We start from the raw sequence: 25099 nt of genomic DNA, 5'->3' as shown, positions 1-25099 counted from the left end.
TCATTTCCATATTAACTTTTAAGGCTTTCCACGGTAAAAAAAAAAAAAAAAAAAAAAATAAATAAAAAATCTTGCGATCGCGTCGTCTTTTAAAAATAACTATTCGACGAAGACTCTTGTTTAAACTCTCTTGTTTAATGTACAAGGCTAAATTTTAAACGATCGAACCAACAGGTGGAACAGGTATGAGGATGCATGTGTGCAAGAATAATATAACGTTGAGTGTCTGTGTGTTGTATACGTGTGTGTGCGTGCGCGCGCGCGCGCGCGTGCACGTGCTTGCGTGTGGTTAAAAATACGAACGTGAATGTCGGCGGGCGGTGGTGTAGCGTGTAAAGAAGAGAAAAGGGAAAAGTTTGGGCGCGGCAATGGTAAACGTTCGATTAATATAAGGGGAAAAGTGAATCGCACGGGGTACGAGAAAAAGTACGACTAGTGTTAGATGCATTTATATTATATTTAACATATGTATATTTATATATACATATATCATACATGGATAATTTTAATAATGACAGGATTAACGTGCGAGCATAAAGAGTGTTTTGTTACGATTGAAATTATTTAAGGAGCGTAAGGAGAGATAGCATGGCGATAACGGATCGACATTGCTTTCCACGATACCGATGAATGGAGTCGGAATCGTAGCCAAGTCGGGAGATATACCGTGTCCAGGGCCATTATAAACGATGTGTATTATAATTAATGTATCAGCAGCAAGCAAAATACACGTATGATATGAAAAATAACGAGTGAAATACTATTTTATGTATTATTACGTGCGACGTAACGGCAACGAGAGGTCGAAAAAAAGAACATTTTGTTTACGTTGTTAAACGCTCCCCTCTACATATCCTTCCCCCCCCCTCTCCCGCCCGTTGTTCCATAATTTGCTCGCCGATTATTATTTCTTATAATAACCGAAATAATACCGATAACCATCGATATCATCACAGTGTGCATACGTGCACAATGTTGCGCGCGTATGTACAATACATTGACTCGCATTAACTTCTTAACCGATTCGTCGATTCGTCGAGTCTCGTCGCCGTTTCCCGTCGTTGTTTATAATATATATAGATATGTCGACGATGCAAACTAATAAAGGATAAAACCATTTAAAAACATGTGGCAATCACGAACATTATTCCTGATAAATATTATAAAAACCGTAGGCAAGAAAAACATAGCGATTTAGCAACGTTTACGCGTTTTCGATCATTATGCATTCGGAAACATTCGCACTCCCCTCCCCTTTGTGTCGTTTAGCAACAAGGAACATCGATGATATCGACCCTTAGACAAAACTGTCCTTACTTCATCAAGTGGAATTGCAACTACAACGACAACGACGGAACGTATCCTAGACTCATCGAAGAGAGAAGGCTCGACGAGGCCACGTAGCGTATTCTATTAGCGTTTAAAAAGCGATCGCGCGCGCGCGAAGGAAAATTTATACGAATTACAATTAGCAGCGTTAATACGAAAGTTTGAAGAATCGATGCCGAACACGCACTGTTTCTTAAAACGTATCTTGAAAATATTTGTATGTAAATGAATGACGAAATAATAAAAAGTATACGCTCAATCTATTCTAGAGTAACTTTCCTTTCTCGAGAGATGGCCGAGAACAGAAGAGTTAATTTATAGATCGCATTTTTTACGAATACGATCCGATTTCTACGAACCGTGAAACCTCTCCACATCATCATCGTCGTCATCGATGTAAGAAAAAAACCGAGACTCGAACGTTCTCGAGAAATCAATTCGTATTTCGTATTGGATGCGGGTCACCGATAACCGCATCGATCTCCAACTCCGCTACTACTTGCTGATTTTCGATCCGTTTACCGTTATATTATAGCAACGATGCGTCACTAGCTCGTGAAATGACGTAAGAAGGGCGGTAGGGAGGTTTCGCATCGATGGGAGAAAGATAAGCCATACGGGCTGGTTAGAAGGGATCGAGAGAAGGGGAAAGAACGAATGACGCATCGAAAGAGGCAGGATAGCGCGGAGGATATCTAGCATGGCCGATCGCGGTCACGGCGTTTCCGTTCAACGATTAGATGTTTACACGTAGATAGAAACGACTTGCTCGTTAATCGTGTGCGCGCCATGGGTGCGACCATGGGTGTTTCACGCTTCGTTGCGAATCGATAACGCGTAAAGAGTATCGAGTGAGCAGGACGCGCGTCTCGATCGATCTAAGTAGTAGTAGTAGTAGTAATAGTAGTAGAGTAACAGTAATAGTAGTAGTAATAGTAGTAGTACTAGTAGTAGTAGTAGTAGTAGTAGGAACGTAACCGTTCGCCGTACCATTGCCCGACGCGGCGTCGGTGAATCGTCGAAGGAGATCGCCTGGCGCCGGTTATATCGTGCGTTCTCTGGCTAGTTCGATCGCGTTGAGCCGCGCGTACTTCACTCGGACGGTCGGCGGCGTAACGCGACGACGGAAGTTGAGAAAAACGCGGCAAACGAGCTGTGAAACTGACTTGGAACTGGTCAGGCGGGAAAAACCAGGTCACTCGTCGTTGGTATCGCGTGGTATCGGTGACTGGAGGAGACGCAAGAAACGAAAGTCGTAAAGGTAAATGCGGCAAAGCGTGGACGCGCTTGCGCCTCACGGAGCACGGACGACCACGCGTTGCGACAACAGAGGAGCGGAAAGGGGGAGAGAGAGAGAAAGAGAGAGAGAGACACGCGGCGCAGTGTGAGATTTTTGGAGGCGACGCGACGTGGGCTGTGAGGGAGCTGCGACGAAGTTGCCGGCAAATAAACGAGAGAGGAAAGAGATGCGATAATTGACTGCGAGTAAACGAATAAGAAAAAGATGCTTCGCGTGCGCACGGCATCGTGTAAAGTGTCTCGCGTGCCGGATCCTAGGTTAAACGTAGTGCTACAGTGTGCGGTAGCTTTGATCGATTTGTTGTTTGGTGCATAATGACACGTGATTGTCGAAAACGAAGAGGAAATTGAAGCTCGTGTATAAGGGAATGCGAATTGGTTGTCTTCGCTCGTTCGTCGGATCGATGGGAAGTCGGTGAAACGAAGTGGTGAATTGCCTCGTTAGTTCTGCAACCCAGTTCGTTCGATTCGTTTCGTAACACGTAATCCTTCGGAGTAAGGAATACACAAGTTGGGAGATTGGGAATCGGTGAATCACTGTTGATAATTTCGCGTGAGAACCACGACCAATATTTGGCACGCTGAAACGTGAATGGATCGACGTACCGCGTGTTTCGCGTCACTCTTGAAGATTGAACGTTTATTAATAAAATAGGTTATTTTTTACCTGCGCTGAAAAACATTACAGAGACGATTGATTTTTTTTTTTTTAATCCTCGCTTTGCTCGGATCCGTTGCACGATGCGAAAAAACGCATTTTTCATTTTGTGCGAAAGATTAAAGATTCGCAAGAATCGAAGATTTATCGATTAGAGACGAATTCGAGCGAACGAGATCGAATAGACGAAGGAGATCGCGCGTTCGTTAGATTCTCGATCTCAGACGATCAGCAGGTTGATCAGCGTCTCAGACTGATAGCTAGCACGAAAGCTGCCACAAATAAAAGATGATACGATGCGAGAATCGCGAGTGATGACGCATTCAAAGACACCGCGCGTGTAAGGGAAGACTCGATCATTGACCGAACACGAAAACAACACTGATAAATTTTCATGCCTTGTATCTCATTTTTTATGTATCGTTTCTTTTTTTCTCTTCCTCTCCTTCCTATTCCGCCCAAGTATGAAATCATCCTTTTGAAATATACTCAACGTTTATATTCTCGTCGATCGAAAATTAATTGCATTGCTCGATCGACGAACAATAATCTCGATCCATAAACGAGAGCATCGACACACACCTCTCTCGATTTAGTTTTAATCCACGTGCGTTCATCGACCGGTCGAGGATTATTTTTTTCAGCGCGAGGAGGCGGGAATGAAATCAAACGCGTTTATGGGTTTAGCAAAGTGGGAATAATTACGATTTTACGATCACACACACGTTCATCGACACAACAATATCGTCACAATTTCAGTTCCAAGATATCAATCGTCGAAGGAATCGAAATTTATCCAAAGGAGAAGAATGATTACTCCGCGATCGTTTCTTTGCAACAGTGCGAATCGCCGATAGATTTCGAAAGAAGGGAGATTTATCTGCATCGAGGAAGCGAATAGAAAAGGTGTGGAGATCGAGCGAAAAGCAAAATCGAGGATCGACGTCGGTAATGAGACAGGGAAAGGAAAACTGTTGAGAGGCGGTCGCGAGACAGGGGCAGTGCCGTATCCTGGGGGCCCAGGGTATGCGCAAGATCTATTAATAAACTTGTAATACGGTAGTAGTGGGGCGCTGTCCGCTAGCGGGTGAAAATAGAAAAGAATGTTTTTGGAATCCAATTGGACTTGGTTGGCCGAACGATGGGGCAATATGGCCGACTTGGCCGAGCGGGTGGACGATCTGATATGCAGTTTCGACTCGGCTGGTGACACGACCATGGATACCTTATCGATGCTCATATTCGGCTGGATGTTGTTCGGATTGATGGTACTGTGCGTCGGCAAATACGTTTACAATCGGTTCGTTTTGAACGGGCTCGCCTCTGGGACAATAGTTACCGCCAAGGACGGCCATATCGTCCACGGTGATAGCGTCGGTGTCAGTGGTGGTGGTGGTGGTGGTGGTGGTGGTGGCGGTGGCGGTGGTGGTGGTAGTGGTGGTGGTGGTGGTGGTACCGGTGGTGGCGGTAGTGGCGGCAAATTGCTTGGCAAGCAAAAAATCGTTTCGGGGACCGGGGCAGGTGGTGGCGGCGCCGGATCGCTTGCTTATCCGGCCGGTGGTGGTGCCGCCGGTCCAACTTCCGGTGTCTCGCCTTACGTCCCACCGACACCCCCTGTCCGCAAACGTCTCACCAGAAAGACGTCCGGCGCTTTGATCAGCCCTGCGAGAAGCAGCAAAAGTTTGCATCTGCCGACGGCGACTGGTGCCGATCCCGATGCTGTCCGCTGGGTCAACGAGGTTATCGTTTGGCTCTACTCCGATCCAGCGATTTTGGACGAGCTGTTGGCCGTTTGGGTCTCGTCCCTCAATCAATTTACCGCCAACTCTGTCGACGAGGTGAGAGGAACCGTCTCTGCAACGTGTAAAATACGTGTAAAATAACAATCTTTTCTTTAGAAAGATTGAATTTCTTTAAAAAAAAAAAAAAAAAAGACGAATCGAAATTTAATCCGCAGCGAACTTTGTACGATCGACAAAGTGTTCGTCGCGTGCTGTGTAAGACAACAACCGGCTAGACTAGATAAGACTACGCAATCTTCTCGCGTAGGTGTTCTTGAGCAACGAAAAGCAAGCCGGCTCAACGCGTTTACGAGTTATTGTCGGACAATTTTACCGACGAGCTCCTAGCTCGAATCAGCTTTTCAAAGCTTAGTCAAATTATACACGAGCTTATATATATATATATATATTGGCTCACTTATTATAAATCCCTAGTGTGTGAGTGAAACGTTTTGTTTCTCTTAGTTACACACAGTTAAGAAAAAAAAAAAAAAAAAAAAAACTAACCAACTCTTCCTTCGAAAAAAAAAAATTCATTCACTCTGCGCTTTCTCTTTATTTTCAGCACGGAGTCGGAGTCGAATTCGTTCGAGTTTTACCCGAAACCCATCCACCGAATCTCTCGAACATTTTCTGCGAATGCGACTCGAAGGACGACGTGGTACGTATTCGAGAAGTTCAATGGAACGATTTTCGGCCACAATCTCGAATCTGTTCCGTTTCAGACGATCACGTGCGATTGCGAGGCCACCCCAGCCTTACAGTTGAAAGCGTTCCGGCGGAAAGCTGAGAAACTCGAGGTCAGTCACTATCGAGTAAACGTGAACCGTTTCCGCGCCCGATTGAACGTCATCTGCATCACGGAGAAGCTTCTCCTCGATTTGAAATGCGACGGCTGGCCGGACGTTAGTATTTCTCGCTCTTAATTTTTGCCTCCCCCCTCGAAAAAAATTCTCCCTGCTTATGCATTTCGCAAATTTTCACGTTCAGGTGAAAGTTTCATTAGCCCAAGTAGGCACGATAAAGAAAGATCTGGACGAGAGCCAGTTGCAAGAGGTCGTAACGGAAATCGTGATAGGCGCGTTAAGGGGGACCAACGTCCATCTGAATTTGTTCCAATATCCGAGCTGTCCGCGGTTATGGAGGGAACCGGCGGCCACCCAGCCAACCTTTTCTATGCCTATGCACTACGACAACGTGGTAAGTATTCGTATCGTGTGTAATTTCTATTAAATAATGTTATATATAATAAAGAAACGTTATTTTCGCAGCACACGTCGAGCAGCTCGCTTCAAAGCTCGCGGCAACGGCTTCAGACACAGAGCCCGACCTTGTCTCAAAACCAGTACGTGGTCAACGATAGGCGGTTGCTCGTCAAAGTGGCGAGGGCCGCGGAATTGGGCGGCGAGCAAGGTGCCGTGGAACCGTATTGCGTCGTTGAATTGGACGAGCCTCCGCAAAAGAATCAAACGTCCGCGAAAAAGGATACCAGAAACCCGTCGTGGGACGAAGCATTCTTATTGTGAGCATTCTTATATATAGAGAAAGAATAGAGCGATCAGATCGAATTTTAATTGTTCGCAACAATCGTTTTTGCAGCGATGTTAATCGAAACACGTCGGAAGTGTTGTTGGAGGTTTACGATCGCGCGAATAAATCGCAACGATTCTTAGGGCTGGGAATCGTGGGGATCGACGAGCTTCTCGCTAATCCGAGTCAAAGGCAGATAATACCTCTTCAAAATCGGCCCTACGAGGAAGAAGATATTACCGGCACATTGACGGTTGAGGTAAGTAACATATGGAAACGGATGCTAGTAAACGTGGTATTATTTAAAAAAAAAAAAAAAAGAAACGTTCATTTTGCCACGCCATCGTTTTCTCTTTTCTTTTTCGCGTGTCGTTCGTTTCATTCGTTTCGTTCCCCCTTTCGCTCACTCTCTCGTTCTCTTCCTTTCTTTTCTCCCTCTCTCTCTCTCTCTTTCTCTCTCTTTTCTCAGTTTCTATTCATCGAGGGTGCGGAGGTGCCTCAAATTGGGAACAAACCTTACAAGGTGAAGGAGACGATAAAGCCGGTGTCACCGACTCCTCGTACCTACACCCCGACAAATCTCATCAGCGACAATAGTCTAAATTACAACAATGGTAACAGCACACTTATCTTGTACGACTCTACCGTTCAACCCGAAGGGGGTAATTACCTATTACTTTATCTGAAAGGCATTGCATTTCGTGTTCACAAGTGTGAAACTATATTAGTAGCGATACCTCGTAAATTAGTAGTATATTACGTGTTCCTTTTCTTCTTCGCGCGTTTTTTCTTCGAGTTTCTCGCTCTCCTCCACAACGTGGCCCCTCAACAAAGCTAGTTTTACCGTTGTTTCTTTTTTTATTTTTTTTTTTTTTATCTTTTTTTTAACAATAGTAGAGTAACAATAGATCCAGTTTTTCCTTCTCCACGTAGAGCACGTAGATCGTATTATCGATTGTAATATATCGATCTAAGTTTAAAACTTCCAACGAGTATTCCTTTTTTTTTTTTTTTTTTTTCCTGAAAAAATTTGCCTTTCGCGGTGTTCTCCTCTATCACAATTCGCATGACGTATATATATATATAGACGTATGTAAAAAATTCTTTGCCTCTTCTCCCCTTCCCCCTTCCTTTTTTTTCTTTCTACTCCGTTCTTAGGTAACGATTGGCTTTAACGATCCCCCCACCCCCCTAGCACGATATAATGCGATTTCACGCTCGCCTCTACGGGCGAATTCGACAATTCTTCAAAGTTATTTCGACTACCAGAGAAACGAGCCTGGCAGATCGTAATGACAGCAATAAACGAAACGCTTGCACAATCGCCACGGCCGCGTTTGCCAGGCGCGGAAAATTATCTGGTAGACGAAATGAAAATGGATGCTTGGTAGAACGACGTGGATGACGTAGAAAGTCCACGATGATGAATCTTTTGAAATTGTATTTTTTTTTCCTTCTTTTTTTTTTTTTTTTTTTTTTTTTCCCCCTCCATCGGGGGAGAGAAAATTTTCTAAAGGAACGATCGATTACCTGATTCGCAGATTACCTAACGAACGGGAACGTGGTGGACTCTCCTTACAGAACCGGCCAGAGCAACGGGAATAAAGGGACGCTGATAGTGCACAGCCAGCAAAGGGTACGCTCGATAAACGCATGGCACGCATTTATATATATATACATCTAAATTATCTATACAAATTTCTCTTCGCTATTACTAGTACTACTACTAACACCGTATTGATTATTATCTATTTTTTTTTGTGGTGTCTTCTTTTTTTTTTGCAGCAGCCAGAGCGGCAGATAGTTAAGGTAAGCTTGACATCGTGTCGTCCCACGCATCGTGTCATCGTCGATGTAACAATCTTGCCGGTTTTTCGGATTCGTGTCACCGCTCGTGTGTTTCCCAATCCTCCCTTCTTCTTATTATTTAATTACATTGTTGTTGTCTCTAACTTGCGTTCCAGTGAAAAATGGAAAATCGCGTAGTATCTTTCTTTCTCTCTCTCTCTCTCTCTCTCTCTTTTTTCCTCCTTTTTTTCTCGAGAAACTTCCTTTCATTTATTAGCACCTTTCCCTCGCCTCATTTACGAACCGTATGGAAATCAAGCAGTGCCTTCTGTTTTACGAGAACACACTAATTATCGTCAGTTGAGTGGCGTGTTGTTTACTAATTCCACAGGTCGCCCTAACGGAAAGCGGGAACTGGCAAGAGATCTCTCCGGAGGTAATTATTCTCCTTGTTACGAGATTTGTTTTTTTTTTTTTTCCTCCTCCTCCCTCTCCCCTCTCCTGTCATTGTCTAATATCTCGTTGAATTGAATTTATTACATATTAGCCTCTCGTAAATAACGGGGAGGGGGAAGAGCGTACGATACATCGATTGCCTGTCTCATAGTTTACCAATATTTCACAATCGTTAATAAATTTCACGAAATCTATCACCTTCGTACGCCCTTCTTCTTTGAGAAAAACTCTGTAACTTGAGACGCTTGCCGAACAAACCGTAACCTTAACTACCTGTGTATAAACAACTTAACAACTTCCTTCGTTTCAGCACGGACCGAAAGATACCAGCGTGACGTCGGGGCCGGAAAGCACACCGAATTCTTCCAATTCCGAAGGTAATCAACACCGCATGATTTTCCTCTTTCCACGCCACCACGCAGCGTAAATAGGAACATTTGGTACAATGAATCGTGAAGCATCTCGTGTCATCTTTCGATTATATTGCAGAGAGGGGAAGAACGAGAAGAAAACGTCGAGATTTCTTCGGCACGATAAAGAAACGGCTGAGCCGATCGAAGACGAGAAGCAGATCAGTTGGACCGGAAGGTGATGCGAATCACGAGGATCCACACTCGAGATCTATATCCGCGGACAGAGCGCGTGATCCTGGCTCGGGTACGTTTGCCCATCGAATCTTCGAACTCGAATCTATTCTCTTTCGGTTAACCCCGCCTTTCCCCCTCCTCCCTCCCTTTTTTCCCCACCAATATAGCTCAAATAGTTCGAATCGTTGAGCGTGAAATTCTACTTTGTTGTTTGTTTTGCGCACGAATCCATTTCCGACGACGTACCGATGGTCGGTGAGTACGAGTTCGACGTTACTCGACGGATAACAAGAGCGGTAGAGAGCGTATTTTAAGGATGCTTGGCGAATGGAAAATGCTCGATCGCGAGGACTAGCGAAAAAAAAAAAATCACCGCGATGCTGCTAATAGTTGCTGCAACAATGCAATGGAATGCAAATTTCCTATTCTATGCCGATAACGCTAGTACCACGCTGGTAGACTAACTTGACGAGGTGCAAACGATCGTTTCGCTTGAATTTTATAGCTCGTTTATCGATACCAGGGAGGGAGGAACAATCGAGGAGATCGAGTTTGAGCGAGGCATCCGGTATAAGCGGGGCGTCGACCAAAACTTACGTTAACGAGGCTTCTACGTTGGTCCTCGAAACGCTCGAGAACGGTATCAAAAAGTAAACAACGTAACATATTTATCTCTACATCACGCGTCATTTCACGCGTTATTCGAAACGGCGACGTATGTTTTGACGCGCGCTATCTTTTTCTCTTTTCAGGCATTACCTGGTACCGTTGTCGCTCGCACAAAAAAGTAAGTGGCGAAAGAAGGGCACGAAGCTTCATATATTTAACGATCACACTTTCATAGCGAAACACATGGCCGGGTAAGTGATCGAGTATCGGTGTGGAATGAAAAGTGTGACGCGAAATGTTTCGTTTCAGGGGGACGGTGTGCGAGGTGTGCAAGCGAACGCTTGCGCGAAGATTAGGCAAGCAGGGTTACGAGTGTAGAGACTGTCAAATGAAGTGTCACAAGCATTGTCACGTCAAGGTAGAAATTACGTGTCCCACGTCTACCATTCAAAGCATCGAATTGTAAGTAGACGGAGCGTTTCGCTAATCTAACGAAGCACGTTAATACATATTATATATACGTTAGATTTTTGATCGAATCGTTGATTCTGAAAAATAAAAAAAAATAATAATCCGCGGAATTACGAGCTAATATTATCTTTTTTTTTTTTAAATCTGATTATCACGTAAGGTCTCTTCTGCCAGTACTCAGTGAATAGAACGGGTAAGTTCTTCTCTAAAAAAGAAGGAAATTATTGATACTCTCATATCATAGTCATGTAGTTGCGCATGAAGATTTAATTTTCCTGCTCTTTTTTTCTTTTTTTTTTTTTTTCTAAACGATCGCAATAAGAAGGGTTAATTCTTTTTTTTTTTTTTTTTTTTTTTTAGTTTTGAACAGCCTAATCATATTGGTAGTGTTTTGCAACGATTGTAAAACGCACGTGCTTCGTTCAGCCTTTCCCTCGTACGTTTTATAAATACTAATCGTTTGCGGTGTTCGACATACGTAGATTCAACATACGTTGAAATAGAGAACAACGCTTCGTTCACATTTTTTTATACATTTCTTTTGCCCCTAATAAATAATTCGTTTGCCTTGTTTACAATAGATGCTGTTTCAACTTCGATTAAAAAACTATTTTCGCTTTCTTTTATTCGCCTTTCCATTTTATCAATTTTTAAACGATAGCGGCCAATCATTTTTGCAGCTAATGTTCATTGCAATTCAATAATGATTATTGTAGATTATATCTAGATTATATTACGATCGAAGGATTGTAATATACGATTAGAATTTTTCGATTGTTTTTTTTAGAACGTGCATAAAAGTTCCACGGGCTGAGCGCAGATCGACGAGTCGGTTGTGCTGATCAACACTTGAACGAATGCCTTCGAATAAATTGAAACGTTCATCCTACTTGGGGACTCGTGTCGAAGAAATTTCCTTTGTTGAAATTATCGTTCAAATCGCTTCGTAGCCGCTTTATATCCGCGAGAGGGAATCACGCAACATACAAATTAATATTTACACGACATTGTAGACAATCTTGAGCAAAGCAAAGCCGCGAGCTTGCTTAAACGATAAGCGTTAAGATTTGCACGAAGCGGCTTTGAACACCGTTCCGTTATTCGCTATTCGCTATTATCACGCCTTTTGATCTATACAAATTAATAATACGAACACGTGAACACGTGTGGACACGAAGAAGCGAACGAAACGAAACGAATATAAAAAAAAAAAAAAAAAAATTAAACGAAACGAAAGAGAAGTGGTAAATAAACTTTCTTCTAGAAGCAGCAATATCCTTCGATTCGAAATAGATAATAATCATACGTATAAAACATGAAATGAAATAGACGAAATGTTCGCGACCAATGATAAAAGTATCTATGCGTTTACTATTTATTCTTAATAATAGTTCCCTTTCGAATTTTCACGAAACTTTTTACACTTAAAAAAGGACGTCCAATTTTTTCTATCGACTTGTATAATCTTAAGCCTTGAACGATTCTATCGTATCGCTCTTTTTCCTTCGTTCTCTCTCTCTCTCTCTCTCTCTCTCTCTCTCTCTCTCTCTCTCTCTCGCCTGAAACATAGGAAGGAATCTTTATTTAAGGATGATGACCGCGGATGATAAAAATTGAGGAAATTGCAATCGATGAATGAGAAAGAAAACACGTGAACGATAGTGCCTCTAGATACGAAAGTTCGTTGTTATCTTTGAAATATTATAATAAAATCTTTATATCCGGGAGAAATAACACTCTTGACAATATTTTCGATTATCGCCGATCCGATAAATTCGATCGAAATTCAATCAAACTCGAACGCTTCAACGCGCACATTTGTGCCTATGTGTATCGCGGGAAAGGAAAAAGCAATGGTAATCTTCGCGTTACCAGTTGACGAAATATTACAATTGTAATCACGATTATTACGATCGATAATTAAGATTCTGATGATTATTATCTTTATTGCTATTATTACTTATACTACTACTATTATTACTATTATTATTATTACTATTATTATTATTATTATTATTGTTGTTGTTGTTATTATTATCGTTATCGTTACCAGAATCATTGCCGCGATTTCTTATATTATCGGTGCTAAATATAGAGGATCGCGAGCGATTTATCTGCAAGGACACGGACAAGAAAATTCGCACAACTACTACTATATTGTAACGAATGATGATAATGATAATAATACTGTGTTACGTTGAAAGAAATAATAATATACGTTATAATTCTACACGATTCGACCGCCTTTTACTTCTTCGCCCTTTCTTCTTCCGTTCCATCCCCCCGTTCCATCGAACTCTGGAGGATCTCTACGTAAGATTATTAAAAATTTAATCAAACGAAAGCCTAACCGCTTATTCTCGACGAAATTCCAAACGAACGAGTAGTTTCACTCTTTTTTAAACCACGTTTTCACACGTTACGCGCTACATTCGACGTAGAGATATTCCGCTCGGTCATCGCTCGGATTCGGTGGAAAAACCGAGGCTTCTGCGTTTGGGAAGTAGGAATAACGCCGACCTGATTCGGGGTCGAAGCTCCAATTTTTACGGGCAGAGTCGGAAGGGGGCAGGGGGCGACGGTAGCCATGACGACGTGACGTAACATCCACGTCATCGACAAAGCGCAACGACCCGGCCGTACGTTTCTCGCCGGCTGGATGATCGGTGGCTGAATGGGATGATACGGTTGCGAATTTTCGATTCGTTCCGATCGATTCGTCGCTCTTCCCTTTCCTTTTTCTTTTCTTTTTTCTTTTTTTTTTTTTTTTTTTCCACCGTCGAAAAATTCTTCTTGGCGAAGAAAGAGGTGGAGGAGGAGGAGGGGAAACTCGGTGTACATAATTAACGCGTACAATACACGCGCGCTACAAACACGACGTATGGGATGAATCGCGGATACGATGCGTGTACGAGGAGGGATGCGGCTGCGATGCGGGCTTTTTTCAATCGCGAAATTGGGACGCGTTGTCGACGGCCTTCTCAATGACGCCGGTGACGTCACTAATTTGGAAGGAGAACTGGGGCAAACGGAGCGGAGAAAAAGGAACTGCCCCGATCGTCTACCCTCCCCTCCCCTCCCTTTCTCCTATCCTATCTCCAATTTTTTTCTTTCCTCGAGCCAAGATTCGATCGCGACCTCGCTCGTTCCTTCTCTCGCGCGATCGCGTTTAGAAGAAGGAAAGAAAGAGAGAAAAAGAGGGTATCGTTGCGAGAAGATAATCGTCGCGATCCTTGAATGAACTATGGTATTTTGTATGGATGACACTAGCACTGATCTGGGTCAGAGAAGGGTCGTGAATGGCGTCGCTCGCTCGATGACGTCACGGGGTGCAAACCCCTGCAACTGGGTCACTCGTTGATTCTGTCATGGCCGTAGTTATAAACGGACCAGGGTCGTCCTTCCACGTTTTCCACGCCTTTTCGCGTGGAAACGTGTTCCGGCAACGAGCACACGGGATAAATACTGCCGATTTCCTTCTCACCCCGCAAAATCTTCAGCGTCGAAGCGACCCCGAATCGGTCTCTGCTTCGATCGAAGCATTTTTGAATGGATGGGAAGATAGGGTGTTAATATCGTTATATCGAATGGAATGGAATAAAATGGAAAGTGAAGTGAAATAGGAAAAAAATTAGTCGTATTTAGGGGAGGAGGAAGGCGACAAATGACAATCGTCGTTTGAATGAAAAACGTTTATTTGAAACGTAAACTACAAATAGTATCGACATAGGTAATACTTAATATAAAACATTCAGTCCTGAGATTATGCAAATTTCTCTTTATGCATCCTTTTTTTTTCTTCTTTTTTTTTTTTCTCTCCCACATTTTTATCATTCTCCCACATTTCTCCCCGGCCTTCGTGTTTTGGCGCAAGGATCGATCGCGCATACGCGAATTCGAATTCGTATATTAGGTGTATATTACTTCCCCGTCGCGAGATATCATTTTTTTTTTTTTACTCCCGATATTTGTGCCGATTCGTTTTCGCGATATACACGCGATAGATATTTACAAGGCACTGAAAGATCGCGTATACATACGTTCGTCACGTGAAATGAGAAGTTTTTCGAGGGAAAAAGTTTCCGAGAAAAAAGATTTTTCCTTCGGTTTTTTTGCTCTCCGTTTTTTCGATTCGGTCGCAACCGGTCGATGGCGGCTAAAAAACGAGGTCGAACGCCGGCTATCTGCTCCCTTTTTTTCTTTTTCGCAGCGATTAACGAAACGCCAGCGATCTTGCGAAAGAATAAACTTCCAGAACTCGTTCACTTCGTGTGCGGACCGGCGACGTAACAAAACGGTCTCGAAACTCCGACCGGTTGCTGCCAACGCGAAAATCGCGATACCGTTTTTTGTTTTTTAATGCGAATTGATATGTTTTAAAAGTACACCGTTTAACGGACAATTGATTAATTCCAATCTATCGGAAATGATTCATGATCATCGAACGTTTTTAAAACGATAAAGATTAAAGGCGAGATCGCGAGCATTTTTTTTCGTAATATTTCGTTTCTTTCGTCTTTTTCCTTTTTTTTTTTTTTTTTTTTTTTCACTCTTGAGCTTCCTTTCGTCCAACATTCCTCAAACAGAGAAGGCATCGCGCGATCTCGACGTTCGTTCGTTTAATTGACTCGTATATATCGCGATAACCGGCTAAAAAACATTATTTCGAAATAGAAGCGCGATTGAAATTATATATTGCGAATTCGACAAAGAATATTCACGTATATATAATGTGTATAAGAATGATCGTCGATCGATCGATACATATCCTCGATCCTATCCTCTTCTCTGAATGACGAATTCGTATTTAAACGTAATTGGTATCGCTTGTATACATGTTTTTCTTTTTTTTCTTTATCGTGTGTGTGTGTGTGTGTGTGTGTGTGTGTGTGTGTGTGTGTACTAATCGTTTTGCACTACAAAAGATACATACATACGTTGCACGGCTACGTTGCTCGTCTACGGTGATCTATCTTGCTTACGTAATAAGAGACCAACAATTTAAAATCGTAGGTACGTCGACGCACCTTCTACGAATACGAATACGAATGCAACTTCCCTCTTGCGCTCTTCTTCAATCCCATCGACGAAAAGTAATCGCGACGAGAAGGGAAGAGTGCGTTTTTTCTTTTTTTTTTTTTTTTTTTTTTTTTTCTTTTTTCGGATCCGCAAACTTCTCGAACGTGTTTGCCAAAAAAGCAAAACACGTTGTACAATAAAAAAGAATACATCGTCGCTACGAGTTTGCGAATTTTCTTCGATCGGTCACGATCATTTTTTTCTTCTTCCTCCTCCCCCCCCCCCCTCCTTTTTCTTCTTCTTCTTTTTCTTCTTCTTCTCCTTTTAATCATCTATCATATATATGTATATATATTTTTCAACCCAATCGTTTTGGTCATTTTGATTTAAAAAGAAATGACGGAAAGAACCACGATCGAAAAATAGTAGAAACGGAAGATAGATAGATAGATAGATAGATAGATAGACAATCAAAGGATAGAATCGCGCGGATAATTCTTTCGTAAGAAATGGTCCAAGAGTGGTGGAACGTGACAAAGAGACAGAGAAAGAGAGAGACAGAGAGAGAGAGAGAGATTCTCGATTGCGGAGAATCTCGTTTCGGCCCCTCTTATCGGTATATACCGACGGAATTCTGACAGGAGCAGGGCATTGCCAGTTGCTGGGCCACGTTCCTCGGGACCCTCTGGGTGGGCAGGCCGGAAAGGCCCTTCACGTACGTGTAGGCGACGGGGCTGCGTAGTATCCGTTTCGAGCTCTTTTTCGCGTGCTTGTTCTCCTTCCCCTCCCACTTGGCGGATATCTTGAAGGTTTGAAGGGCCCTTCGAAGCGCGTCCGCTGTGCTCGACCTCTTCAACGAGTCGCTGTCGGTGCTGCTGTGCGCGTCCGACGGCGAGGACGAGTAGGAGAGCGACTCGGACGTCGTCCTCCCGACACCTCTCACGTCACCTGCGCTCCACGAGCGGGATGACTTGGCGCGTACACGCGCCGAGCTTCTTTGCACGGAGGAGAGCCTCTCCTGGGAGCGGATCGGCCGGCCCCGCAGCCGGTCCAGGTAGCAGTGGGTCCTCGACAACCGGGCGGCGCGGCACAATCGCTCGCTGCTTCCGCGACGCGACAATCTCTCCGCGCTCCCGCTGCTCCCTCCGCTGCTGCACCCGCTGTCCGTGCTGCACTCGTCGTCGCCGAACTCTTGCTTCGACGATCTCGCCTGGCCCCCGCTCGGGCTCGCTCTCCGCTTCCCGTCCACTTTCTCGTTCTCCCGCCGACGATCGGTCAGCCTCGTCGTATCCTCCATTTCCGGTTTTCGACGCCGGTAAATCGGGGTCGAGAACGGACAGAAAATCTTCTTCGCGAGTTTTTCTCTTCCTCCTTGTTTTCTTTGTTTTCTTTTTTTTTTATATCAAAAGCTTGGGGATACACGCGCTCCTTTCGATTCGAACACTTTGTTTTTCTTCACCTTTGTGTTCACACTTTGGAGTAATTGTTTTATATGTGTGTGTATATATATATATATATATACGTACAGGAGAGGGAAAAACTCGATCCTCGATTCTTGTGATTCTTCCTCTTGTTTTTCTTTTCTTCTTTATTGTAGTTTTCTTCCCTTTGGGAAGGGATGGTATGTGATATTCGATACGGTTACACGCAAACACACGGTTGTTAATTGCGTTGCGTTGATTTTCGTGCGCGTGATTTGTGCACACTCTCGAGGGCGGACTGAGACTTGGAGATTCGCGGTCTTCTCTTATATACTGTCGCGGATTTGCGGAGGGTGCGCGCATGTCCTCTCCATCACGTGAGGGCTCGACTCGGTATCTGCGAGGACATCGCGGTATGCGGACGGAAGCGGTTTCTCCACCGATGCTCCCCAACCCCGTTCAAACATTTTTTTCACCCCCTTGTCTCTTCCTTCACTTTAAAATCTTTCCGACCATTCACACGTATCCCGTTATTTGGCGATAATAGATATCGATATCGGTTGATAAATCGGTTATTCGAGCCGATCACCGCCATTTTCTTTATAAATCTTGCTACCACCTTCGTTAATCCAATCACGCATCTCGTTATTTTTACAATAGTAAATATCGATATAAAAATCGGTTGATAAATCGGTTATTCGAACAATGTATTATTCACCGATAGCCGCCATTTTCTTTAAATTTTGCTACCACCTTCGTTAATCCAATCACGCATCTCGTTATTTTTACAATAATAAATATCGATATAAAAATCGGTTGATAAATCGGTTATTCGAACAATGTATTATTCACCGATCGCCGCCATTTTCTTTAAATCTTGCTACTATCTTCGTTAATCCAATCAGACATCTCGTTATTTTTACAATAGTAAATATCGATATAAAAATCGGTTGATAAATCGGTTATTCGAACAGTGTATTATTCACCGATAGCCGCCATTTTCTTTAAATCTTGCTACCACCTTCGTTAATCCAATCACGCATCTCGTTATTTTTACAATAATAAATATCGATATAAAAATCGGTTGATAAATCGGTTATTCGAACAGTGTATTATTCACCGATCGCCGCCATTTTCTTTAAATCTTGCTACCACCTTCGTTAATCCAATCAGACATCTCGTTATTTTTACAATAGTAAATATCGATATAAAAATCGGTTGATAAATCGGTTATTCGAACAGTGTATTATTCACCGATCGCCGCAATTTTCTTTATAAATCTTGCTACCACCTTCGTTAATCCAATCAGACATCTCGTTATTTTTACAATAGTAAATATCGATATAAAAATCGGTTGATAAATCGGTTATTCGAACAATGTATTATTCACCGATCGCCGCCATTTTCTTTATAAATCTTGCTACAACCTTCGTTAATCCAATCACGCATCTCGTTATTTTTACAATAATAAATATCGATAATAACCGGTTAAATAAATCTCTCCTTCGATCGGTATCAATGGCATGAATCGATTTTTCGACGGTGCCGCCCCATTCACCGATCGCCGCCATTTTCTTTATTTTTAAAATCTCGCTATTTTACAAATAATAAATATCGATATCGGTTGATAAATCGGTTAGATAAAACTTTCCTTCCGAATTGGTCGATCGGTATCGGTATGGCATGGATGGAATCGATTTTGCATCGTAGCTTCGATCGTGAAACAAATTCGTTAAAATTTGACGAACCGGTAGCTGATAGAGCGGCGAACGAACGGCGAAGATAATAGGTGGATAAGGGTGGTAATGAGGACGGTGTACAAGTATTGTATCGCGTCTAGAAGCGGAAAGAGAAAGAGAGAGAGAGAGAGAAAGAGGGGTCGGTGAACTCTGGACGGGACGATCGATGCCAAGGGGTGGATGTACCATGCAGGCAGATCGCATTGTCGCCAGCGCTAGATGCACCCGCGCAATAATCAATAATTTCGTAAATAACGACGAGGAGCGAATAGGGGATGGTGGACACGGGAGCGATTTTTTTCGCCCATCGAATCGCGTGTAATACACAAAATATATATCGAAACAACAATCGAAAATAATCGCACGTTAAATCGTGTTGTCTATCAATTTCTAACGGAACGTAATCTAACGATTTGACGTAACGCTTTGAAGTTCGTTTTAATAGCCGTTACGGGCCGGTTATAGATCTTTCTCCATCTGGCAAAGTTGTTTTCGTGCACAACGTGCGTAACGTGCATTGACGTGCACGGCCGCGGAAATTTTCACCCATGATCTCGATATTATTACGCTAACACACGTGTCACAATACAGGGAATATTATTATGCGAAACACGTTGCAATCTGGAAACGCAACGCGACGTGACATGTAAGCGGTCGTCCGTGTTTTATTAATTTAACCGCGCGGCGGGATCGACATAACGATATTATCGAATTAGATTTTAATCGAAAAATATGCCCACGTTTAAATTTCTGACGTTCTGTGTAAATTCGCAGGGGAGGGGGGGGAGAGATAGTAGGTAGCAACCGGCATATAGCAGTATTCATCCCTTTGCATCGCGTACAACATTGCGAGGACATTGCATTTACGTAACGATCCGGTATTATTGTTGTTGGTTGCATACAATTTACTTGTTGTTTCGTAAAAGAAAGAAAGAAAGAAAGAAAGAAAGAAAAAAAAAAAAAAAAACAAAAATCTGCTCAATGGCCTTGCTCGATCTCCCCCATTTCTCTCCCCGATGTCATCGATGTCGAATTTCTGTCCCGAACTCTTTGATTCGTAACGTGTCGTCGTAATACAACAGCATTGTACTTTGTCGAGGATAAAATTAGAATCGGTTCTGTTGCCCGTTTTCAACCCGTATCCCGACGTCCAATATTCCAATTTAGAATTTGGATGGAATATCATCGGCGAATTCTTCTCTTTACGTATTCGTTCGAGTGGAATTAGATCGATTTCGCACAGGCGTTTACGCACGCACACACGCAGTTGTATACAAGTGAGATAAGAAGCGAGCGATCGGAAAAAAAAAAAAAAAAAAAGACGACGCGCGCAATTCGCGTGACGATATTACTTCAAACACACGGACGATGTAACAATAAACAAAACAATACTTTTCATCTATACCGTGTCAAATCGATCCCACACGCGTATGTTTGTGTTTTATAAGCGTGTGTCTATAGCGTTCACGAACACGTACACATATTTATATAACATAAGTGGGTAGAAAACGATTATTCGGAGTGCGATCATTCCTACGTCCATTCTTATTACATAATTGGATTTGTGGAGTAACGACGAGTCGCGTAACTAATTCGACGCGAGATGGATCCCCCCTAACGAATAGATAAACAATCGTGTAATAGATGAAACCGCGTCGAAGAAGAAATAAAAGAGAAAAAAAAGAAGGAACATGTTTTTGCGTTCAAATGATTTTATTGCGATCTAGAAAAGTACAAAAAAAAAAAAAAAAAATGGACGAAAAAGATTGGACATATACATCGCAAGGAAAGTACAGAGACGATTTTGTTGATTTTTCCTTTCCTTCCTTTCGAATGAAAATGCGAAACGATCGATCTCATTTCGATCCGATCCTCGTAGAAACACCTTACGTCTCCTCGTATTAGATCACGTAGCTTTTGTAAAGGTAGGAAGCGGCAGGCGCGTAGCCAAGCGAGATGGACGCCGGGTAGTTGGAGTAGAGTAGAGGCGAGCCGACGTTGGAGATGACGGGTGATGGCAATGGAGCGGCCGGCAGCGGGGCGGCGGAGAGCAGAGCGGCCGGCGCGAGCGGTGTCGGCGCTGGGGCGGCCGACGCAACGGCCAACAATCCGGCGAGCAACAGCTGCGCTCGAAACAAGATTCGAATTAGAGAATCTCCACGCTTCTTCTCCTTACCTTAGCTTACGCGAACTGTGATAATCTCGCACTCACCGTTTTCAACATGCTTGTTTTCGAAGCGCACGGGACGATTACGGCTGGATCGGCGAGGAGACGCCGCTTATATAGGGCGAAACGAAGATTCCCTCGTCTTTCCTTCGCATCCCCTACCTTTTGCCTTTGCGTCTCTCTCGTTCCTGTGCGCGCAACACAGCAGCCGAGCAGGGAAGAGGATTCTTCTTCTTGTTGTTGGTGGATCGAATCTTTTTTTCGAAACCGCTCGACCAATCCACTCTCCTCCCCTTGGAACTTCTCTTCTCTTTCCGAGCAACGATTTCCCAGCGACCAACTTATCCTACTCAAGGTTGCGTAGGGATTCAGGCGTCGCGTCCCAACAATGCAGGCGTCATTTCCTTCTTTTTCAGGCCTCCCCGTTCGAGCAACTTTTTCCCCGCGAACAGGTTTTCCCCGTTCGACCGCCGCGCCACCGCCGTCGTCCTTGCGAACTTCAAGAAATACGATTTACGATCAAAATATCGTTTAACGATGTCTTTGTCCAAAGCGTACAAAGAATCCTGAACAGGCTTTCAACTACTCGATCCAAATGATCCAACGCCCGCGGATTGTTTATCTGTGTATACGTTTATTCGACTTTCAGTTTTCTTCGGACGAAAGTGGAAGCGAACGAAAAGGAAAGGGAAGGGATACGAAATAGTTTCTCTGCTTCGAAAATTGGTTACAAATTAATAACGAGAAGAACGTGTTACATTCCCCCGAATCGTCGAGACACACCTTTGCCTTAAAAAGAAACCGGGCGTTCGCCGATCCCGACGAACTTGAACTTGAGAAAAAAAGCGTCTGTTTGTTGCCTCGTTGGAGTTGTGCAGCCTTGTGGCGACTCGAGATAAAGATGGAAAGTGCGAGACGACTTAGGAGGAGACGTTTAGCGACTAGATCCGGTATAGATAGGCGTGAAAAAAGAGACGATCGTATTTTTTTTTCTCCTTCTTTCTTTCTTTCGTTCGAATTAAAAAACTAAATCTATCTACAGATCGCGACGAAATCGGGACGAATTGCAGGCGACGAAGAAAAGAGAAAAAAACAGAAGAAAGATTAAGATTCGACGATGAAAAATTAAACGAAAATACTTACTGCTTATGATGCATCAGTGTGGGAAGCGCACAACGATCCGTGTAATTACTCGACCGACGTTATAACCTTGTTATACGTTCCGTCGAAACGATTATACAATTGCCCGCCTTTACGTAATATCACGATACCCGTGCAAGTGTCCGCCCTGTGCTTTTCTTTCGATCAAGGTCATCGAAATCGATCGATCGCGTTTGTTGTTGCGAGTGATGGCTCGCGAGCAGTTTGAAAATACTGGACGGACGGATACTGGGGAGAGGGGAGAAGTGAGGCGCGTGAAAACGCGACGCTTCGAGTCCAGCATTCGAAATGCCAACTCGAGGGGGAGAGGGACTTTCGCAAACAAACCGCGCATCGCACTTTTCGTAAGCGAACCTCCCCCGATCGCTCCACCTGTCCGATTCGTATAAAGCGAGGACGCTTCCACGACCTCATCACTCGTCGCTCAACAGCCGAATCGAACAAAGCAAGCTCGAAAAATGATCAGGACAGTGGTGAGTGGTCGAAAATAATTTCTTCTTACTACGAAACTCTATCCCATCGACATTCTGTATTAATCTCCCTCGATTTTTCAGTGCCTAGTTCTCCTCGTGGCGGCCGTCGCCTCAGCCGGACTGCTCCCTGCCGCCCCCTTGGCCGTGGCCCCGGCGGTGGCCGCTGTTCCAGCGCCCATCGTCACTGCTAGAAGCAGCCAAGTCGTAGCCAGGAATTACAACACGTTGGCCGCTGCGCCGCTCGCGGCCGCTCTGCCCGCCGCCGTCGCCGCACCATTGCCGCCCGCTTACCCGCCCCTCGCCGTCGCCGCGGCTCCCCTTCACGCGGCACCGCTCCCATACGCAGCGCTCAACTATCCCGCTGTTGCCATATAATCCCTCTGAACACGACCTGTTGCTTCTTAAGTTTCTTGTTTTTATGAAATAAATTGCAAATTTGAAACGAACGGCCATTCTTCGCTTCTTCCTTCTCCTTTCTCTATATTTCAGTTTTAACAAAAAAAAAAAAAAAAAAATTAGAGTAGAAATAGAATGTTTAATGAAGTAGAGATATCTTAATAGAGATAAATTCGAGTCGAAAGTTACAAGTTTGAACGAGTAAGAGAATCGTTCGAATGAAGTTAGTTTTAGATAATATTCGCAATTTTGCCCGATATATTCTTGTTCGTTTGCATAATTTAATTCTTCCAAGATTTTCTATATTCATAAAAGTAGAAATTTATTATATATGCGCATCTAAAAAATATATATATATTTTTCCATCATTATTATTTATGGAATAAACAATTTTTAAGTTATCTAACGATATTGTTCGTTGTTTTAAAAAAAAATGTTCACGTTTTTCCTACGCGTGTTGCTGTGTGTTCCTTCTTTTCCAAATCATTTCCAAAAGATTAATGATACTCGAACGAGAAAATTAGATTTCTCTCTCTCTCTCTCTCTCTCTCTCTCTCTCTCTCTCTCTCTCTCTTTCTCTCTCTCTCTCTCTCTCTCAGATGTGACGAAAACAAAAACTGCAACGAAAAGAAACAGGATTACACCGCAGAATTGGATACAATATTCTATATCGGATCGAAAGAAAGTTGATGTCAGCCGTTTCCAGTAGGAAATTCGACTCACGTTCGACGAACGATCTTCGAAACTTGCTATGTCCCAATCGTTGTAAACGCGAGTACGCGCGTTCCGTATTTAAAACAAGCCGCACCCAAACATATATTACCCGTGAAACTGAAATTCGAACATCGATGCCTCTAATCCAACCAATTGTTCACCAATTTTAATTGCATAAAACCATTGCGAGAAAACGCAATACGCAATTTCAACATTTTCCATTCTCTCCTCTCTGAGACAATTAAAGATTGTGTATTCACGAAGAATAACTGTGTCATTCTCGACTCATCGTTTCAATATCGGCGTATTCCCCTTTAATTACCTCATAAGAAAAAAAAAAAAGAAGAAGAACAGAAAAGCAATTAAAATGGATTTATCGAGTTTTTCTCCAGCGATCTTCTATTTATTTACGAGTTACGAGCGTGCCAGGAGGAGGAACAAAGGACGTTTCGAAGGTAATCGTATCCCGCGGTGAACGACACCGAGGAGCCGACATCAGGAACCAGGATGAAAAGGTCAGGAGAAGAGGAGAGAAAGAAAAAGAAGGTTAACTAGATTTGAGAGACGCGTTGGTAAATCGGCAGGCGTGGCCTAAAACGAGCAAAAGTAATCCGGTATGCAGGAGCGTGCTCCCGGTCGCATCGTGCCACGAACCAACGTTACGAACGAAACTATGCTCGTAGTGGGAGTAGATCCACGGGACGAAACTCGCTATAAAAAGACCCCCTGGCCAATCCGTCCGCACAGTACAATTGTCCATCGCTCGAAACACCTTCGAGATCTTATTAAAAAAAAAAAAAAAATGTTCGCCATGAAATTCTTGGTAAGTGGTTCGATTCCGTCTCGAAATCTCAATTTCTCTATTTTTCTCTAATTTTCTTCCTCCTTCTCGAAAAAATAGGTTCTGCTCGCCGGGTTGGTCGCCGCGTGCTCGGCCGGCTTGATCCCGGCCGCGGTCCCGGCCGCGGTCCCAGCGGCGTTCGCAGCGGCGCCGGTTCCAGCAGCTTTGACGGTGGGCACCTACGCGACCAGCTACAACGCGCACGCTGTTAACCACGCGGTCGCCGCGCCGTACATCGCCAGCCCTGTAATCGCCCACGCCGCGCCGCTCGCCTATTCCAGCCTTCCCGCGGCGGCTCTGGTTGCAGGCAGACGCTGACGATTCGCGCCACGACTCGAGGACAACCCGCTCGGGGAAACATCCGGTTACGTTCCAACGATGTGATCGACCTTCGCGATAAACCTTGGCAAAAGGTTTCCACCACCATTCCGCCGGGATCATCCGGCCGAATGTCGTTCTTGTCTTGGAACAATGGATTACGTTTCCACGCGATTACGTTTCCCCTTTTATCCTTCTTTCCTTTTTTTTTTTTTTCTTGTTACCGTGTCGATGAATTTGAATTTTTCCTTCTTCTTCTTTCCTTCGACTTTGCTTGCGAAACGAGAAAAAAAAAAGAGGAGAAACGAATAAAAAAGATTTCCATGAAAATCCTCGTATTTT

The 25099-nt window shown here is 43.6% G+C and overlaps 5 protein-coding genes across 20 annotated transcripts; 3 read left to right on the top strand and 2 right to left on the bottom strand.

Moving 5' to 3' along the window:
* The first annotated feature begins 4245 nt into the window (after positions 1 to 4245).
* LOC100866387 (uncharacterized) lies at positions 4246 to 12743 on the top strand. 15 transcript variants are annotated; one of them, XM_086909090.1, is made up of 17 exons: positions 4246 to 5124; positions 5633 to 5728; positions 5793 to 5972; positions 6058 to 6267; positions 6339 to 6589; positions 6667 to 6856; positions 7067 to 7211; positions 8139 to 8233; positions 8383 to 8406; positions 8777 to 8821; positions 9152 to 9218; positions 9331 to 9498; positions 9952 to 10078; positions 10181 to 10288; positions 10347 to 10499; positions 10669 to 10701; positions 11296 to 12743. In XM_086909090.1, exons 1-16 carry the CDS (start codon positions 4390 to 4392, stop codon positions 10694 to 10696), a joined length of 2622 nt encoding a protein of 873 aa, XP_086765216.1. In that variant the 5' UTR covers positions 4246 to 4389; the 3' UTR covers positions 10697 to 10701; positions 11296 to 12743. The 15 variants fall into 15 exon arrangements, 13 of the variants coding, with proteins under 13 accessions (XP_086765216.1, XP_086765215.1, XP_086765213.1 ...); XM_086909089.1 differs by having other exon boundaries at positions 9934 to 10078; XM_086909087.1 differs by having other exon boundaries at positions 7067 to 7259.
* A 2633-nt stretch (positions 12744 to 15376) lies between these two features.
* Positions 15377 to 16965, bottom strand: LOC105735802 (uncharacterized). Its single transcript, XM_012488082.3, has one exon. It carries the CDS (start codon positions 16822 to 16824, stop codon positions 16138 to 16140), a length of 687 nt encoding a protein of 228 aa, XP_012343536.1. The 5' UTR covers positions 16825 to 16965; the 3' UTR covers positions 15377 to 16137.
* Positions 16966 to 20381: 3416 nt separating this feature from the next.
* LOC100870348 (uncharacterized) lies at positions 20382 to 22605 on the bottom strand. 2 transcript variants are annotated; one of them, XM_086909084.1, is made up of 3 exons: positions 22518 to 22605; positions 20900 to 21351; positions 20382 to 20810 (listed from the first exon to the last, which is right to left on the bottom strand). In XM_086909084.1, exons 2-3 carry the CDS (start codon positions 20909 to 20911, stop codon positions 20589 to 20591), a joined length of 234 nt encoding a protein of 77 aa, XP_086765210.1. In that variant the 5' UTR covers positions 20912 to 21351; positions 22518 to 22605; the 3' UTR covers positions 20382 to 20588. The 2 variants fall into 2 exon arrangements, with proteins under 2 accessions (XP_086765210.1, XP_003694838.1); XM_003694790.4 differs by lacking the exon at positions 22518 to 22605 and adding an exon at positions 21998 to 22202.
* On the top strand, positions 22444 to 22934 carry LOC105735791 (uncharacterized). Its single transcript, XM_031917284.2, has 2 exons — positions 22444 to 22488; positions 22570 to 22934. Exons 1-2 carry the CDS (start codon positions 22474 to 22476, stop codon positions 22861 to 22863), a joined length of 309 nt encoding a protein of 102 aa, XP_031773144.1. The 5' UTR covers positions 22444 to 22473; the 3' UTR covers positions 22864 to 22934.
* Positions 22935 to 24348: 1414 nt separating this feature from the next.
* Positions 24349 to 25087, top strand: LOC105735804 (uncharacterized). The gene is made up of 2 exons (XM_012488086.3): positions 24349 to 24421; positions 24500 to 25087. Exons 1-2 carry the CDS (start codon positions 24401 to 24403, stop codon positions 24755 to 24757), a joined length of 279 nt encoding a protein of 92 aa, XP_012343540.1. The 5' UTR covers positions 24349 to 24400; the 3' UTR covers positions 24758 to 25087.
* Positions 25088 to 25099: the final 12 nt, after the last annotated feature.

Source organism: Apis florea, unplaced genomic scaffold, assembly GCF_048593485.1.
Source record: "Apis florea isolate Af1SG1 unplaced genomic scaffold, ASM4859348v1 contig_3081_pilon, whole genome shotgun sequence".
NCBI classification, from domain to species: domain Eukaryota; kingdom Metazoa; phylum Arthropoda; class Insecta; order Hymenoptera; family Apidae; genus Apis; species Apis florea.
Note: the sequence above shows the minus strand (reverse complement) of the source record. Positions and strands in the feature narration are given on the sequence as shown.

Coding starts and splice junctions, on each gene's coding strand:
- LOC100866387 (XM_086909086.1), top strand. CDS start 4,390: ATGTTTTTGGAATCCAATTGGACTTGGTTGGCCGAACGATGGGGCAAT. Junction 5,973..6,057: donor AATGCGACGGCTGGCCGGAC/GTTAGTATTTCT, acceptor TTTCACGTTCAG/GTGAAAGTTTCATTAGCCCA. Junction 10,079..10,180: donor CTCGAGAACGGTATCAAAAA/GTAAACAACGTA, acceptor TTCTCTTTTCAG/GCATTACCTGGTACCGTTGT.
- LOC105735802 (XM_012488082.3), bottom strand. CDS start 16,824: ATGGAGGATACGACGAGGCTGACCGATCGTCGGCGGGAGAACGAGAAA.
- LOC105735804 (XM_012488086.3), top strand. CDS start 24,401: ATGTTCGCCATGAAATTCTTG. Junction 24,422..24,499: donor TGTTCGCCATGAAATTCTTG/GTAAGTGGTTCG, acceptor TCGAAAAAATAG/GTTCTGCTCGCCGGGTTGGT.